At 33.6% G+C, this 17990-nt stretch overlaps 2 protein-coding genes across 2 annotated transcripts in view; one reads left to right on the forward strand and one right to left on the reverse strand.

The window, feature by feature from the left end:
- Positions 1 to 6008: 6008 nt before the first annotated feature.
- Positions 6009 to 17990, forward strand: part of LOC141487456 (uncharacterized) — a 92542-nt gene continuing 80560 nt past the window's right edge. Inside the window, exons 1-2 of the transcript XR_012468400.1 lie at positions 6009 to 6137; positions 9548 to 9684. The gene's annotated coding sequence lies outside the window, so the exon portion shown is untranslated. The remainder of the gene's footprint in view (positions 6138 to 9547; positions 9685 to 17990) is intronic.
- The window catches only part of LOC141487454 (cytochrome P450 9e2-like), a 32279-nt gene continuing 30992 nt past the window's right edge, over positions 16704 to 17990 (reverse strand). The window contains exon 7 of the mRNA XM_074186538.1: positions 16704 to 17334. Within this exon, the coding sequence (XP_074042639.1) occupies positions 16898 to 17334 (437 nt within the window). The 3' untranslated portion in view covers positions 16704 to 16897. The remainder of the gene's footprint in view (positions 17335 to 17990) is intronic.

Here is a 17990-nt window from a genome sequence, read left to right on the forward strand (position 1 = left end):
CACATAATATAATCGTTTTTGATCACAACAATAATAATTATACAAGTCATCATTGTCACTCTTCTACTGAAAACGCATAATTGAAATACCTCACTGAATGAATTAAATTTAATTAATGGCTACAATGATAATATTTGATACAATAGATACACAACCAACCTATTTGGCTACATCAGATATGTGTTGTTCTCTTTTAAATAAAAACGAAATGGCCATATTATAATTCAAGCCCTACTTTCACTCAACCATTGACCGAAGGAAAAAATTATATTAGCTTCACCTGTATGTATATATGTATGATTGTTTGTATGCATGTTTGTGTGTAACTCTCCAAAAAGGGGTTTGTATTGACAGAAATATCGGCATTATTGCTTGATCTATACGCGGGCAGATGGCGCTGTTCGTAACCTAATTTATATTTTATGATCTATTCGCGGGCAAATGGCGGTATACATAACTATCAATTATTGCAATCAAATCAAGTCAAATCAAAATGTACTTTATTGTTGAAGATGTAATCTCATTGACAAAGTGTTACTATTCGAAGAAATATAAGATACACAACTTAAAAGATATTGTCGAAGATAAAATATTATTTTGAAAGTGTTATTATTTGAAAGAATATAAGTCATACAAATTGAAAGAAATATTTGAACATATGCTGATTTCAGCATTTTGGGGCGAAAAAGTGGTCAGAAAATGATAATGAAAATTACTGGAGTTTTTTCCCAACACCAAATGGTTATTTTTACACCTCGACACGTCTTTCGATCACCAAGTGATCATCTTCAGGGAAGATAAGAAAGTGATAATATATATGTTACATATTGAAATAAATAATATTGATAATAATGAATATTCTCATGCAACACATAAATGTAAGTATGAGAATATAAAAACTATAAAGCATAAAAATATTAAAGTGAATGGATAGAAAATAACAGTAAGAATCAACTTCGCTTGAGCTATTCGCGGCCAGATGGCGCTATACGTAATCTCCTTGATAGGTTGTTCAAAAGAAAATCAAAATATAAAACATATTCTAAGAATTATAAGTGTAAGCGAAATTTTGTACTACAGATGTAATATTCAAATATTTTCAATTACCCGTGATTCAGTACAGAAAAAAGTTTTGAACGAAACGAAAGATACATTTCAAAATCTAATTCGATTATTTGGAAGCAACCCAGAATATGGATTTCAACAATGAAAACTTTATCGTAATTTGTACACCTAAAAAACTCAGTTACTTAAATATTTCAAAAAATCGAAAAATTAGAATTAAAGTGCTTGACATATCAGATTAAAAGATTGATTTGAAAAATAAAATCAATCACTGAAAAAATATTTTCAGTCCATTAATATTTTGAATGAAATTTCAAATCAAAACATCAAGATTGAATTATTTTTTGAAATTATTACTGCAAATTTTCTCTTAACTTCGAAAAAAAGTTAACAACTGTCCGCCCTCTGTTGGAGACTTACTGCATCTCATTATCACTATAGAATTTAAGACCTTAAACCAATGCTCAAACTTAATTATGTTGTTTGAGAGGAATCTTACGCCTTCTTCGTGCACCGTCTGTTAAAGATTTATAATACTAGTAACTACAAAAAAAAAAGTATTTTTGACAATAAATCGGACTAAAGAGTGAAAAATAACTATAGTTGAAAAAACTAAAAAACACGCTTTTGAAGAACATCGAACTAAAAAGTCAAACATATTTTTTACACGCTTTATATTAGCTTCACCTGTATGTATGTATGTAAGATTGCTTGTATGCATGTTTGCTGGTAACTCTCAAGATAGGGATCTGTATTGACAGAATTATCGGCATTAGTGCTTGATCTATTCGCGGGCAGATGTCGCTGTACGTAACCTCATTGATATTTCTTGATATATTCGCGTGGCTGATGGCGCTATAAGTAACTATAATAATAATGAAAATAATAATAATAATCCGCTTTATTCATCAACATAATAATATACAAAAACAAAAATAAAAAAAAAATCAAATCAAAACATCAAGGCTAATTTGTTTTTGAAATTATTACTGCAAATTTTATCTGTACTTCGAAATAAATTTTACAACTGTCCGCCCTCTGTTGGAGACTTACTGCATCTCAGTATTACTATAGAATTCAAGACTCAAACTTTATTATGTTGTTTTGTGCATGTTGTTTTGTGCACCTTCTATTGAAGATTTATAATAGTAGTGACTAGAATTAAAAAAAAATATTTTTGACAATAAATCGGACTAAAAAGTGAAAAATAAATATATTTTAAAAAACTAAAAACACGCTTTAAAGAACATCGAACTAAGAAGTTGAAAATATTTTTTTAAATAAGCATGAAACAGTAAAGATTGAAAAATACTAGTATTATTGAGAAAAAAGCGTGGGCTCTAGATGTACAGAAAATATGGCAGAAAAGCGCCCACGCTTTCTTCCCAATAATACTATTAGTTTTCGATCTTTATTGTTTTATGCTCATTTAAAAAAATATTTCTAACTGTTCAGTTCGATGTCTTCAAAAGTGTGTTTTTTAGTTTTTTTAAACTATATTCATATTGGTAATACCTTTTCTGGCCTTCATGCAAACTTCACTTCGTAATATCATTACTAACCATATGGTGAATAAATTTTTGCGTTCAGATTCGAAGTTCTTCTGGGGCCGTTCAGTATTTTATTGTTCTCCATAAACACAATAATGCCAATAGCTGATCAGAATGGAGAACGGTTCATAGTTGAATTTGAAAAAGTCTTAAACCAATTTTCTTCTTGATGCCAGAGGTTAATTTCGAACACATCATTAACAAAATCCAACCTCCTTCAGATACAAAATTCTTAGGCCCTCATTCAGATGAGGGTCTAAAATGGATATTGAGGCTTTTTGAGGATTTACTATGCTTTGAAAGAGAGATAATTTAAAGGAGTTTTTATTTTCCAAAAGCATTTAATAAGGTTGTTTTTCAATCAAAATTTTTCAGACAGTTACCGACCAGTTGCCTAAAACCCTAAGGAAGTATTTTATGTAAATTTTTCGATCTATCGTATTGAAATATAACTGATGATCAGTGTACCACTGCAGAACATGAACATCAAACCTGGCATAGGAACTAATCAGGAATTTCCAGTCATAAAACGTCAGGTATAAAAAATCTCTAACACCTAGGGTGGAAAGTCCCAGGACTAAGAGGAAACACGTTTTTATTTTGTTCAACGTGATATCCATCAAGAGCCACACAATGATTCCAGCGCTGCTCTAACACTTCAATACCATTTTTGTAGAACGATTAATTTTCTGCCTCAAAATAGGCCCCAGTATTTTTAAGGAAGAAACACAAGCACTACAGGAAAATTCTTAAGGCGCTCTAAGAGCGGTGCTTGTGCGAAAATTGTGATTCACATTGGATTTGAATCACTAGAGATTTGATCCATGTAGAAAAACGTTCTCAGGAAGTTTATTCCACATAAGCGCAGTTCTCCAGATGAAAGAGTTCTTGGACATTTAAGTTTGAGGTGTACTGAGTTGAACCTCAAAACGATGAGTAGCCACAGTCTATTGCGTATTTCTGATATGTACCGCTCTTGGTGGAATCGAATGTGCTAAGTCACTTGAATACTTTCCGTTGTAGTATCTATAGAAGCGAGACAAATCTCTAACCTTTCTTTGATATTTCAGACTATCAAGGTTGGTAGTGATGTTCGCGTCTCCAATTAGGCGAATTGCTCTTTTCTGCTAGCTTCTCCTAGACACAGGCGACACCTTTTCTGAATGTTTTTTGCTGAAATATTTAGTTCAATAAGAATGAGAAAAGCAAAACTATGAATTACTGCAGCTTCCAATCCGTTTCTAGAATTGGTCGGCATATTAAAAATCAAATCTTTCAACCTTCTTCAGAGGTAAAAGTCCATAGTCGTTAGGTCCACTGACCTGGTTGGCTACCCAATTATTACCAGAATTTGCAGCCAAAAAATGTATGACAATTACAGTGTTATGAGGTGAAGCCCAGTCTTGTAGAAAATATATTTTTTTGAGCTCCATTAGTGGCAGTCCAGCAACAAAGAGATGAGAAAGTGCAATTATAAATGAACGAGTCAAAAATTCTACCACTGAAAATACCTGCACACATACTGAATCCAAGTCTTCCTTGACTACTCTGCTTCATAATAGAATGGGAATTTTGTTGTGTCCAAGTATAAGAATTGTAGCGTATCATAATGACGGCAGTGCTCACATAAGCTTCGTCTGTCTAAATACAATTTAACGAAAAATCACTCACTCGATTACAACTTTCAGGAATAACTGGCAAAAAGCAACGCGGCGTTCAAAATCTTCTGATCTAAGTTAATAGACTCTTCAGGCCCTGTATGGCTTGAATTTGTGTTTTTCTAATCCTCCTAACGTTGGTTCTCTATGAGCCTGTTAATATTTTCAATTTTAGCGTTGACGTTTTGTGATTATTTTCAACGGCTCCTGAAATGACTATTTCTTCCAACTCTTCATCCCTATTTGATTCATATAATTTTGACCTTTTCTTTTCAAATTGACCACCATCAATTAGGTTGTGTCACAATCTTGCGAAAATTTCTCTGGAAGGTTGTATTCCCTTTGGATACCTCTCGTGATACCAACTGCTTGCTGGTTCTGCATTATCTCTGGTTCGTATAAAATACACTATCATATCCCATTTTTCGTAATTCTCATACTTCATTGCGAATGTGTTGGAGAATTGAACAATATCTATTAACTGAAGAGCGTCTTCACTGCTCAAATCGAAAGCCTACTTGATCAAAATGTGCGTTTGAAAGTTTACATGAAAAAACCTATAAGCTCCGTGTTTCAAAAATGATTCTAGCAAAATGTCTAATGTGCTACGTTTTTGGTAAAGTAATTTTCAGCTCTATTAAAATATGCAAGAATAAAGAGGGCGTCTCAATAAAAAATAGTTGTCCATCAATAACTATTAATATCTCATTCAAAAAAATTTGTTTTTGACACCATTAAAATTCTATATATGTATGTAACAGAAAACTTCTGACAAGAAAAAAGTTACAGCAACTCTTAAAAAATGCATATTCTCGAAAAACATGATGTAACTCAGAAACGATGGTAGCTAGATAAGATAAGAGAGATAAGATAATATTTATTGACCAAAACGCGATACACTTAGTATATGTGGTAAGTCAGGGTATATATTTAAAATATGACAGTATGAGGACCCCAAGTCAAATAATCAAATGATTAGTACATTCACTGAACTTACATCGCAGTGATAAGGCACACACAAAATAAGCAAAAATATATACATAATAACAATGTTAGACTAGGAATGAAAGACAAAACTTTAAATTAAAATGTATTTGAGTTGTTTGGGAGATCGTCGTTCAAGAAGTCCTGATAACTATAATAGCATTTCTGTATTAGAAGATTTTTAATATTGTTGTGAAATTTTAGGTTACTCTTGACCTTTTTAAATTTATCTGGTATCTTATTGAAGCAGGTGATAGCATTGTACTGTGGAGATTTTTTGGAAAATGACATACGATGTTGAGGGATTTGCAATAGATGTCCATTTCTGGTATTGTAGTTATGGACAGTGGCGTTCTCTGTGAAGAGATTAGGGTTTTCCCTAGCAAACATTAAGCATTTCAAGATAAAGATGCAAGGCGCTGTTAACATTTTTTTCTCAATAAAGATAGCACGGCAACTGTCCCTGTAGTTCATATTGAATATAAGTCTTATAATTCGTTTTTAGGCAACAAAAACTCTCATAAAATCATTTGCCCTCCCCCAGATCATAATATTAAAATTGATATGGGAGTATACCATAGCATAATAAATGCTGAGTAACGCTGATTTCCTTAAGGTTGATTTCAGTTGCTTTATTGCATAGTATGCTTTATTTATTTTAGAACATGTATTGTCTACTTGTTTTTCCCAGTTTAGATTAGAATCTAAATAGGTACCAAGAAATTTCATCACCTGTAAGTTTTCAATATCATATGTGAATAAGATGACTACAGTGCTTCTTTCAGTTTGCGTCCATGCATGCTCATAATTAGCATGAACAATGGCATGAAAGAAGCTTGACATTCAGTATTAGTGTAATTCGAATTGAAATGAATGTAGGGTAAGTGGAACAAACAGGCTAGTTTCGTTGGTGTATTATCCTGGCTGATATTAATCCAGAAAAAAATTGTGCCAAATCATTGTCATACAAAATTAATGAAATAGGGCCTAATACTAAGCCCCGGGGGACCCCTGTTACAATTTTGATATTATGAACATTTATTCTCTCTATAAAATTGTTTTCTAGATATTGCACTTTCACACATGATATCTCGCTCTAATGAAGGCGCAAATTCATTCTAAATGGACGCCATAATCATACAATTTGGAAATTCGAAAGCACGACTAAGGTCACAGAAAACATCCATGTCACATCCGCCTCCCTATACCTGAATCGTAAAGTTTTCTTAATACAGCCGTTTTTGTGGAAAAATAGTTATTCACGTTTGAAAGTGACATTTTATTTTGTGAATGGAAATTATTGCAAAACGAGCGTCAGCAAGTGGAGCAAACTGACGAGCAATATAAAATCACTTTTAACAAATGTATCATACAAATTTTTTTGTATAACGTTACTGCTGATAATGAAAAAAATTATAGGGTCCATGGGATTTGAACACACGATCTTTGGATTACAAGGCATATGTTACAACTACATACGTCAACTCACGTTATTTTAAAGAGGTTTATTGGTTAGTCATGAAGGACTTTCTACAGTTGGACTGAATACTACTTCGTCATCGTCAGTAACTTCACAGGGATTTAATATTACCAATAGCACAAACTGCATGTGTGAACTTTTCTAAATGAATTTTTGGTAGGTGTTCTGATTGAAGTGTTTCTATCAAAGAGATTTTCAATAACAGTTGTACAGAAAATGATTTTTAAAGGATTTGATTTCTAGGTAGCCGTGGAAATATCAAGCTTATGACGGTTCGGTGACTTTTATAATTAATTGATGAATGGCTATTGACGGTGTTTCAAAAAATCGCCAGAAATGAATGCAAATATTGATTATTCAAACAAAGTTTTTATGAAATTATTTATTATGTACGGACAGTGTGATCAAATCATTGCCAGAACTTGTAGAAAATTCAACCAAATGTATCCAGTTAACACCAATGAACGAGAGAAAGTTTGTAAGAATACAAAATAATTTCCTTAACTATGGATCCATGTTAAAAGTGCCTTCAATATTACCAAAACCTGTTACTTCAAATGAGGGCAATACTGTTAACGTTTTGGCATATTTTTATGCATATCCAGAAGAAGAAGAGATTTTCTATCCCGACTGTCCCACAGACACAAAAAACAACAGTACTTGGTGAACCCTAATTGCATTCCTAGGAGTATAGCAATGACTTTCAGATCACCACAGATGTGCCACTTGTGTTGTTCATATTTGATTGATTGGAGAAGTGTTTTCATATTTATATACGTTTCCTTCATGTGAACTGCATGACCTATAGGAATAGAGGGTAGCTGATTTCCATTATGCAGAAGTACAGCTTTTAAGCTTAGTTTTGAAGAGTCTATAAACAGTCTCCATTCAGATGGAGTGTGATCCAAATTCAAGCAGTCCATCAAACCATTAACATCAGAACAAACTACGAGGTTTTCTTTTTTCTCAAAAAAAGGAAGCAAATCTTTTTGACGCTGTCAATACTGAGATATTTTCACATCATGTTTTAGAAGATTCCACTGTTGTAGTCTTGACCCTAACAGCTCAGCCTTTTCCTTAGACAAGCGAAGATCTCATATAAGGTCACTCAACTCTGCTTGACTAATCAGGGTCATAGGATGTAGAAGGATGGGTTGCTCCTTCTAAACAGTCTTCATCACCTTCCTCTAAAATTTCATAGTTTTGGGGTGGAGAAGGGACTGGCAAATTGTCTGAGTGTGGTACAGGCCGAAGAGCAGATGGGAGATTAGGGTATTTAACCGTTCCTCTTTTCTTCATAGATAAACCTTGCTTAATGGGAGGAGTTAAGCAGAAATAACAGTCGTCTGTATGATTGGTAGGCTCACGCCAAACCATAGGTACTGCAAAAGCCATTGCCCGGTTTTTATTTTTCAGCCACTCTCGCAATATGACGCAATATTACAACATATATGAGGAGCCCATGATTTATCTTGGTCCCCAACTTTCACACCAAAATAATGTTCATAGGCGGTCTTAACGCTAGGTGTCATTTTACGTTTCTGAGCCTTAAATGTTATTTCACCACATATATAGCAAAAGCTATCGACAGAATTCACACACTTTCGAGGCATTTCAGATCAGCACTTGAATTAATTTAAAAATCAACTTCACACGATAATTTCAATAGCAACCACGTGCGTACAATTGACAAAATCACAAAGGTTATGTTTACTACTTAAGAACAGGTGATGAGAGGGGTGTTATGTAAACAAACATGTGTACCAACTGTTGGTGATGAAATATTTCATTTGTTGAAAACTCAATATACACATATATAATATAATGATACTATATCTTGAAAACAAGAGCTAATATATAATTTTTATGGTCACTTTCGGTTTTAACACGTGGAAATACATTAGAATCATTTAATTTCAACCCCGAAATAAAAACTTTGTTGTGTTGTGTTACTTATAAAAGTAACCGAACTGCCATAAGCTTGATAATTCCACTGCTACCTAAGTCCAAATTCTAAAAAAAATAATGTTTTTAGAAGAAGCGACTTTATTGAGAAAACTTGACGATTTAGGTATAGGAACATGGTATATCATCTTGAAGCATTTTTCACCATCTTTCGATTTACCGAGTAATATACAGGGGTTTTCATTTGAAAAAACGAACTTTTGACTACTTTTATGCACAATGGAAATAATAGTAATTTTAGCACGCATTGTATGATATGGAGTCGATTTCTTGGTGTTATTTGAATATTTCGAGTTTGTCCAAACTATCATCATAATATCAACTTTTATGAATTGAGAGTACTAATGTACTTAATTTCAATTAAGGCTATGTTTTGAACCATATTTAGCACAATTTATTTTTTATCTCGAAAACAGATAGAGATAGGTATAGGACATTATCAACAAAAAAGTATCAAAATACCAGAGCGATTCCAAAAATGTATTAATATACGGGGTGTTCCATTTAAAAAAATAAAGTTGCTAAGACTTTTTGATGGAAGTGGCAACGCCGCAATGTTGAAAATATCGATAGAACAGGTAAGGAAATGTGAGATGTGGAATTTTCAGAAAAAACATGCTTTGCGTTCTCCAGAAACGTCTAACCTATTATCGACCGTGAGCCACGCTGTATATTTCCTGAATAAAATTCACTAAAATTTGTAGCAGGGTTATCTATCGATAGTTAGGTCATCCAAGTATTGGTTACTTGAATCATGGATTCATCGCGAATATCATAGTTTCGATGCTCCTGCATCAAGCTTATTTCATTCATTTTGAATTGAGTAGAAAATTCTTCAACTGTAGACCTGACTTCAAAGTCATGACCAAATGTGGGTTGGTATCGTATTCGTAATCGGTACAGGAGTATAGATGTAGGATATTTCATCAGTTCCAGGAATTCTTAATACAAGGCTTTCGGAATCAGGGACGTTAGCCGTTTGGTAAGGAGTTTTTTTTTTATTATTCACTTGAAGTTATTTTCTCACAACTCACCAAACTGTAAGAGATTCTTTGAGTCCATCTGTTGCATTATTTTTTTGAATTTCACTATTCACTCATTATTCAATTCGTAATTAACGTATTCATAAAACACTTTATGAGATTTCCACTAAACAGTTTTACAAACTCGCAACACGTGTTTCGCTATGCAATACTTCCTTCGGGCGTTTCTTTTACTAAAGTACTAAACAGTTTCACAAAAACGCAACACGTGTTTCGCCATACAATGGCTTTTTCGGGCGTGTCTTTTGGAAGCCATTGTATGACGAAACACGTGTTGCGTTTTTATGAAACTGTTAAGTGAAAATCTCACAATAACGTGTTTTTTAATACGTTAGTTATAGATTTTCAACAAATATTGGCCAATTTCATCATATATGACTTCGCAATTTTTGAATTGGTGTCCTAAGGGTTTCAGTTCTCACTTTTAGTTGGTAAGTCATACTCTTCAACTAATATACTTCTTTGTGAAGAGTGGGCTATGCCAAATTTGGAGAACTGGAAGATTATTTATTGATCGTTACAGAGTTGGGAGTTGAGATTTTGGTAAAATACGTCGAAGCATCTATCAAGGCGGTAGCGCTACAACAACCTAATTTAATACCCACCGGTGCACAGTTCCTTCATCGGCATAGAAATCTTTTCATCATCGAAATATATAAGTGTTAATTTTCAGCAAACTTTTCAATCAGTTTTGGGTCATTTTGCAGCTCAATTGAGGTTTTTGATCTTTCCAAGCAGGATATATCGAAAAATCTCTTTTATATCAGTAAATTCTTCCGAAGGAACATCCTATTATAAAGACTTGAGTGAAATTGATCACACATCTGTTAGAATATATATTTGGATCAAGTCAGATTTATGTCAACAACACAATAGGATTTGTTTACAAAAAATTTACATCAAGACCTAATATAGTATTAATATCTGTTTGAAATCTGTTTTTCCGTTAACCAGCTGTCGCACCCCTACGAATGACAACCCTCGGAAGTCGAAACTTGTGCGAGCTAAAAATTAACGAGGTGTTACCTTTTAACGTGTGATTCCCAATACGGGTTGGACGATAGCAAGTGGAGATCGATCGTTCAGACTAGGGCTTGAACCACCGACCAACACGGCAGTCAATTCGAGTGAGTGAACAAATCACCCACGCCGAACCGCTTGGCTACCGACCGACCATATAGAATAGAGAAAATACATTTTGTCTAATTTCTACTTAGTTTATTATTTTTCACAATAGGTTTCGGTTTATTACCATTAGTTCCTTGAAAATGGTCTAATAAATCGAAACTGTTCGTAACAAATGATAAACTTAGTAGAAATTAGATAAAACTTATTTTCTTTATCCTACATTCAATATGAATTTTTACAAAATGAATAGGTCAGTAATCGAACAACCTGATCATCAGTGGTGCTAGGCAGAACCATCGCTAGGCGATGGAATCTCTTCGTAGAAAAGATCCATCTATGGGATCGACATAAGACTCAGGTTTCAAACATCAAAAACAGCACTGTTTCGACCCACCAGGTCTCATCAATAGTGCTACGATGGACCACTGAACTATCCATCAATGCTCAGCGGGTCGTAAGCGACCCAGTGCAAATTGACATTTTTTTATTCTGTCCTATAATCAAATTTTTATGCAAAACAAATTTTTTACGTATTTATTTCAAGCAATTTTTGAAAAAATTTCGATCGTTAAGTATTTGATGTAACCATTACCATTACCCAGCTTACATTTATGACGACACATAAAATAAGTAGTGAAATACTCTGCACTCTGCAAGAAAAATATACCGTTGGAGTTATTTGTCACAGAACTCGTGTGGGTTGTCAGCCACCCACTGAACACATAAGTGTATTTTTGAATATATGTGTTGTCACATGCGTTGGATTTAGTTTGAGGTTCAATTCAGTGTCTAATCTATTAAAAATGAACAAACTAACATTGTGGGGAGAGGTAATGACAAGTGATTATTACTAAAATTCAAGGCAGCGACCACTTACAACCCATGAATTATTGGCAGAGCTGAAATACATTGATGATGATGACGATACTGATCAATATGATGTATACATGACTCCAACTAATGATGCTGGAAACATAACGGATGAAGATTCTGGGGAAGAGGACTCAAATGATCCAGATCGGCTTAATAAAAATCAGTTGTTAGCAGAAGCAGAACTTCATATAAACAATTCACCAGCCGAGGAATTCAAAAGTCAAGATCTGGAAGATGATGAAAATGATAGTGAAAGCTTCAACGTTACTGAAAACATTATGATACCTGCTAAAAAAAAGTAAAAAAGTGAGGAAATGGATAGAGGGGGACTTCCATGACGCTGTTCTCGGAGTGGATAGGATCTTTTCCAATGTCACTAACTTTCAGTGGCAGTACTAACCCTTTGGATTTTTTTGAGTTATTTATAATAAAAGGAATCGTTGATGACATTTTTAGGGATACTGTTACATACGCAGCCTCTCAAAATAGAATTTCAACGTTATCCAGTTCAGAAATGTACACATTTATTAAAATTTTATTTTCTAGCGGATACAATATTCTTCCCAGGTGTAGAATGAATTGGGAGCAATATAGTGATGTGCAAAATGTTTTAGTGTGAAAATCAACGAGAAGGGATTTGAAGAAATTTTTAGAAATCTACATCTTGTGATTAATAACATAATATTTAGGTCGGAAAAAATGGCAAAAGTAAGACTTCTGATAAATGTTTTGGATGAGAAGTTCCCCAAATATATGCCAATTAACCAGTCTCTCTCTATAGATGAATTGATGATGCCATATATTGTTCACTACGGATGCAAACAATTCATCCGTGCGTTTGAAGCCTGGGTTTCGGCCCTTCGTCTTGCGTATTGTGGTCATCCAGACAGGTTCGTCGCAAAAAGGTGAAATTGAATTTGGTCTCGGAGAACATGTGATTATGAAATTTGCACATATTTTTAGAGAGTGTTAGAGTGTTACAATAGTATTCAATTTTCGTTCATATCTAATTATAGAATATCTAAAAAACTAATCAATAGAGTTCATTCTATGATTTTCATCATAAGGGTTTTACAAAAACCGCGACACGTGTTTCGCTATACAATAGCTTCTTCAAGCAAAATTGAGAGTTACTTTTAAATTACAACCTTATATACTATAACCTAGTACCTATTCGTCTACCTAAGTAATAAATCTACCTGAAAAAATATACCTGAAGAAGTCAGGTATCAATACATATTTCGAAAGTCTACCTGTAAATATACCTAACTATTTTTACCTGTGAATCAACAGATTCAATAATGACGAATTATTCAATTCAGTTTGATCGTTCATAAGTTGATGAGAGTTTTTGAATTTGTTTATTTCCATACTCTCCAACAGGTTAGGTTTCAAACCTTTCTTCTGGAAATGGAGGGGTTTGTATTCATGGTTGAACTCATGTCCCTCTGAGATTAGATGTGGAATTTATTTTTTCGTTCTGAAAACTATATTTGTGTTCCTTTATGTGGGTTTTAAACGTTCTTTCAGTTTGACCTATATAAAACATCGGACATGACCCACACGATAATTTATACACTCCTGATTTTTCTGAAACTGAACTTTTATCTTTGTTATTTTTAATGTGCATGCCCAAGTTGTTGTTGGTTTTGAAAGCAGTATTTACACCTTTGCTGTGCAGAAAATCTGAAATATTTGTAGTGGGTTGGCCTAAGTAGGTTAAGGTTCTATAACTTTTATCCTGTTCTCTTCGAATTGGGTAAACTTCTTTTAAAGCTTGACTGTATAACTTCTTTGATGATAAAGAATGTATCAGACCACTATCATAATCACTGTTGGCGGCTATTTACTTTATTATATTCAGTTCTTTATTGAAATTCGCTTCTGACAATGTTACATTTATCAGTCTGCGGATCATACTGTTGAAAGCTGCTACCTTATGCTGATATGGGTGAGTGGACGAATTATGAATGATAATATCTGTATGTGTCGGTTTACGATAAATTGAAAAATCATGTTTGTTGTTAACTTTTGCTATTGTCAAATCCAAAAAATGTATAGATTGGTCCTGTTCCATCTCCACTGTGAATGTGATAGATGGGTGAAGAAAATTTATGAACTTCAAAAAGTTTGTCAACTGTCTGTTCGTGCCCGTGATACAAATCAGAGTATCATCCACATATCTATACCAATACAGGAAACTTCTTACCAGTAAGTTACTGTGTATTTTTCTCTCCAAATCGTCCATGAAAATCTCTGCCAGAATAGGACTAAGTGGGTTTCCCATTATGAGACATTTGCAACATGAGTATTCAATTATAGAATATCTATGCGAGATAAAAAATGGTATGTACCCATTATTGTGTGGTTATTTGATGTGGCAATGAATAATACCTGTCATATGGCAAGATGTTGTTGATTATCCCTTGATAATTTGGCTTTCAGAAGAGAAGTGGTCAATTCACGGTTGGCAAAATATGGAACAGCACATTTAACATCTGGGCCAACTTCAACCAAAAATTATCCAATACCAGCTCGAATAAACACCCAGCATATAATTTTAACCGATTTGCCTAGAAGAAGGTATGTGTTTGTAAAAACGAAACTTTAGAGGGATGTTCTACTTGTGAAGTTTCACTTCATGACAAATTTTCTGCAATATATTACAAATAGTATAGTATTTCAATCATTATTTTGTATTTTTTCTATTTTGAATTTTTGAATGAAATATATTTCACCTGAAATACTTACTTTAGTAGCTAACTATAGTGTTATGTGCTCAGTGAGTCGAAATCGACCCGTGCTATAAATCTGTCATGTGAAAGGCTAGATTTGTTTACCTATTTCGTTAATGTTCAGGATGCTCAGATTTATTGTGATAGTGAAGAAGGAAGTAATACAAATCATGAAATTATGAAACAATAGCAAAAATTAATTGGCACCCCGAAGTGACTTCATTGATTCCAGAGGCGCATTTGCTTTTTCAGCTGCAGGAAAACCCGGAAAAACCTGCAGCGCCATATCATCTGAAGATCTCGATCTGTCAATGTTCTCTCTTTCATAAAACAAAATTTGGGGTGTCTCCAGAGGCTCCAATAAATTCAAGACATCGCTAGAACACTTAGTGACACGAATATTGTCAAACTTAAACCTGTTCGTTTCGTCTTTGACCAATGCGTAATAGTGACCAGATTCAACGCCATAGCCACAGTGAACAATGACTGCATGAAGATTATGATAGTGGTCTGCTAGATTGAAGTGTACATCTATTTCGAACCTTTGTGGGAGTTTGGTGCTTCCGTCAGAGGTTGAATCATGTTTGAAGATCATCAGTGTTATGATTAGATTGAATGGTGCCTCAGATATACTTGTTTTCTTATAATAGTCAGTTAGTTTGGCGTATGTATGTTTGGCATCATATTCAATCATCACCCGTTGAAAGTTCCACTTTCAGATCATTTAACAATAAGCTGGACTGGCTATCACTGATATTAGAAAACGCTAGCTGAACTTCCAGAAAATCACATATGTTTTAGCTACCTCTTTAACAATTATCACAAAGTAATCAAGTGAGGATTTTTCCAGCAGAAGATTTACAAACACAAGACGTGATAGACTGTACGGAATCATTTAATCCGAGCTCATAAGAGTATTCAACAAGAACCCCAAGAATTCGGAACAATCCTCTTGTTGTCCTAACGAGTATCTAGTGGACTTCAAAGACTCCAGGAAATCGGTTGATGGGAACGATGATACATTCTAACGAAACTGCAAATGCGTGAATAAGTGGAAAACATTCTCCTTTTTCTAGTAACACCTATAGTGGCGCTATATAAGGACAAATGTAATCATAAAAATTTCTGTACCTCTTTGCTTTTTATCTGAAATCAATATTTACTGATCACTCGTCTGACTCGTCTGATTCATAAATTGTATAAACTCTAGGCATATTATCTGGATGATCATTAAGAAGTGCAAAACAGAAGCATCCATGCTTAGTTTATATTCTTATTGATCGAAGGAACACAATGATTGTTAGGTACTTTTATTCGCAAATGAACGATATATGTACTAAATGTAATAACTCCCAACGGACATGTATTGTGTGATATTATATTCAGTTGAATGAAAGAATTTGAATTCAAATTTGAAATCAATGTAAGTTTAATGTATAAGTTTGAAAATGTCCTCATAGGATGAAACTGCAGTAACGTTAGGTTATAAATAAAAGTGGTAAAAAATATAGAAAGATTCGAGTCTATTTTTTGTCACTTGTAAAATGCTATTCACGTAGCAAGGGTTTCCTGAATGATATAATCCAATTTTCTTCAGTACAACTATCTACTGACTCATAAGGAAGAACACGTTTCACAGAATCTGCATCAGAACAATTTATCAAGCTGCATTCGATCCTTCCAAGTGATGAAGGGTTTCGTAGAGAGATCAGTTCACCGCCTATTATTAAAAAAAAATAATGAAACAAAATTTTCGCATTAAAGAAAGAGTGAGCGCTGATGGGTTAGGAGGACAAGCCTGAAAGTTGAGGCGATGACATTACCCCTACGAAGGTGCCATCTATGGGATGTATTTTTCAAAACAATTCAGAGGTTCTGCCTAGCACCACTAACGATTCTGACTCCAAAAAAAAATATCATATAAAACATCGAGTTTCTGCTGCACACAGTGGACAATTACAAGGTATGATTAAGGTCAATAGCAGCAATTCTGTTGATTGACGATATTTAGATGAGAATGGTCTACGACTCTGCATTGAGAGTGAAAAATGAAGGCATTCAAGAATAACAAATCTGTCATTGAGTGGATAATTATATATTTGGGAACACCTGAGGAGTAGAAATATACAGATCATAACTAGAATCATCAGCAGAGTCAATAATTGTCGATTAGTGTTGTAACTACTTCAAAAATGCTTTGGAATATGCATTAATGAACCCAATTCAAATTTTGAAGTATATTTCCAACAAAATTATATTTGAAAATCTGAAGACTACTATCAAGATAATTTCAAGCCACGAAATAATGCACTTCCTGAAAATAAATATATTTTACCACTCCACATCCTGAATAAGTACTGAGTACTTCTAACAATTCTGGATTGGTAAGTAGTTTGAATTTCAACAAATAACCAATTCATTTCTTCAATCGCTTCAGGCCCAACCAGAACCCCTTCTCTGCCATCAGATTGAACGTCTTCCTAGATAGTTTCAGTGGAATTTGAGTTTTCTCTACAGGAATCAATTCAAAATGCGACAATAGGTGGAAAACTAACAGTTTTGTTTCCAAAAGAGCAAATCTAGATCCTATACAGTTTCTTGGTCCCAGTCCGAAGGGCATGTAGGTGAAGGGATCAATTTTGCCTTTATTTTCATCACTGAATCTTTCCGGATCAAAACGTTCTGGATCTGGATAATATTTGGGATCATGATGTATTCCTACTATGGGTATCATCAATGTTGTGCCTTTTTCGATAAGTAGTGGTTTTTCATCTGAATTCATTGCCTCTATTGTATAAGGTTTCGTACAAACTCTGTCTGTTGCTACAGCACTTGGCCATTTCCTCAAAGATTCTAAAAAAAAATCAAATGAGATGATGAAAGCTTTAGTCCATGATCCCAGAGCTACGTCATTTTAGCAAAGCTGAAATTTCCAGGATTATCAGTACAATGTCTTTTCAAGAGGTATGCGTACCCATTAGCTTGAAAGCGGGGCTCTTTCTTAGGTAGCGGTACTCAGGTACTTACCTACGTTGAAGTAGAAACGCTAATATCTGAATATTTTTTCAATAATGTTATTCAAAATTAAAATTCATTACTGCCAGACACTTTCCATGGGCCATTACTTTACTTCTGCCAGACGTCTTGAAGGTTATGAGAAAATTAGGTGAACTACGTTATAGAAGAAAATCAAAATTTTATAGATATATATATATATATATATATATATATATATATATATATATATATATATATATATATATATATATATATATATATATATATATATATATATATATATATATATATATATATATATATATATATATATATATATATATGAGGAATATCATTTTTGCTATTATTCCAAGGATAGAATTGAAAAATATTAAATGTTTTTTTTCAATGTTCAGATATTCACGAATTATTTATTATATAAATATGAATAAAATATTAAATCAAATATTTAATTCATCTTCACCATCATCTTCATTAATACTTGACTTCTC

The sequence above is a fragment of the Leptinotarsa decemlineata genome, unplaced genomic scaffold, assembly GCF_025532065.1.
Source record: "Leptinotarsa decemlineata unplaced genomic scaffold, Ldec_3_MD MMD2_P_RNA_scaffold_2, whole genome shotgun sequence".
In the NCBI taxonomy this organism is placed as follows: Eukaryota; Metazoa; Arthropoda; class Insecta; order Coleoptera; family Chrysomelidae; genus Leptinotarsa; species Leptinotarsa decemlineata.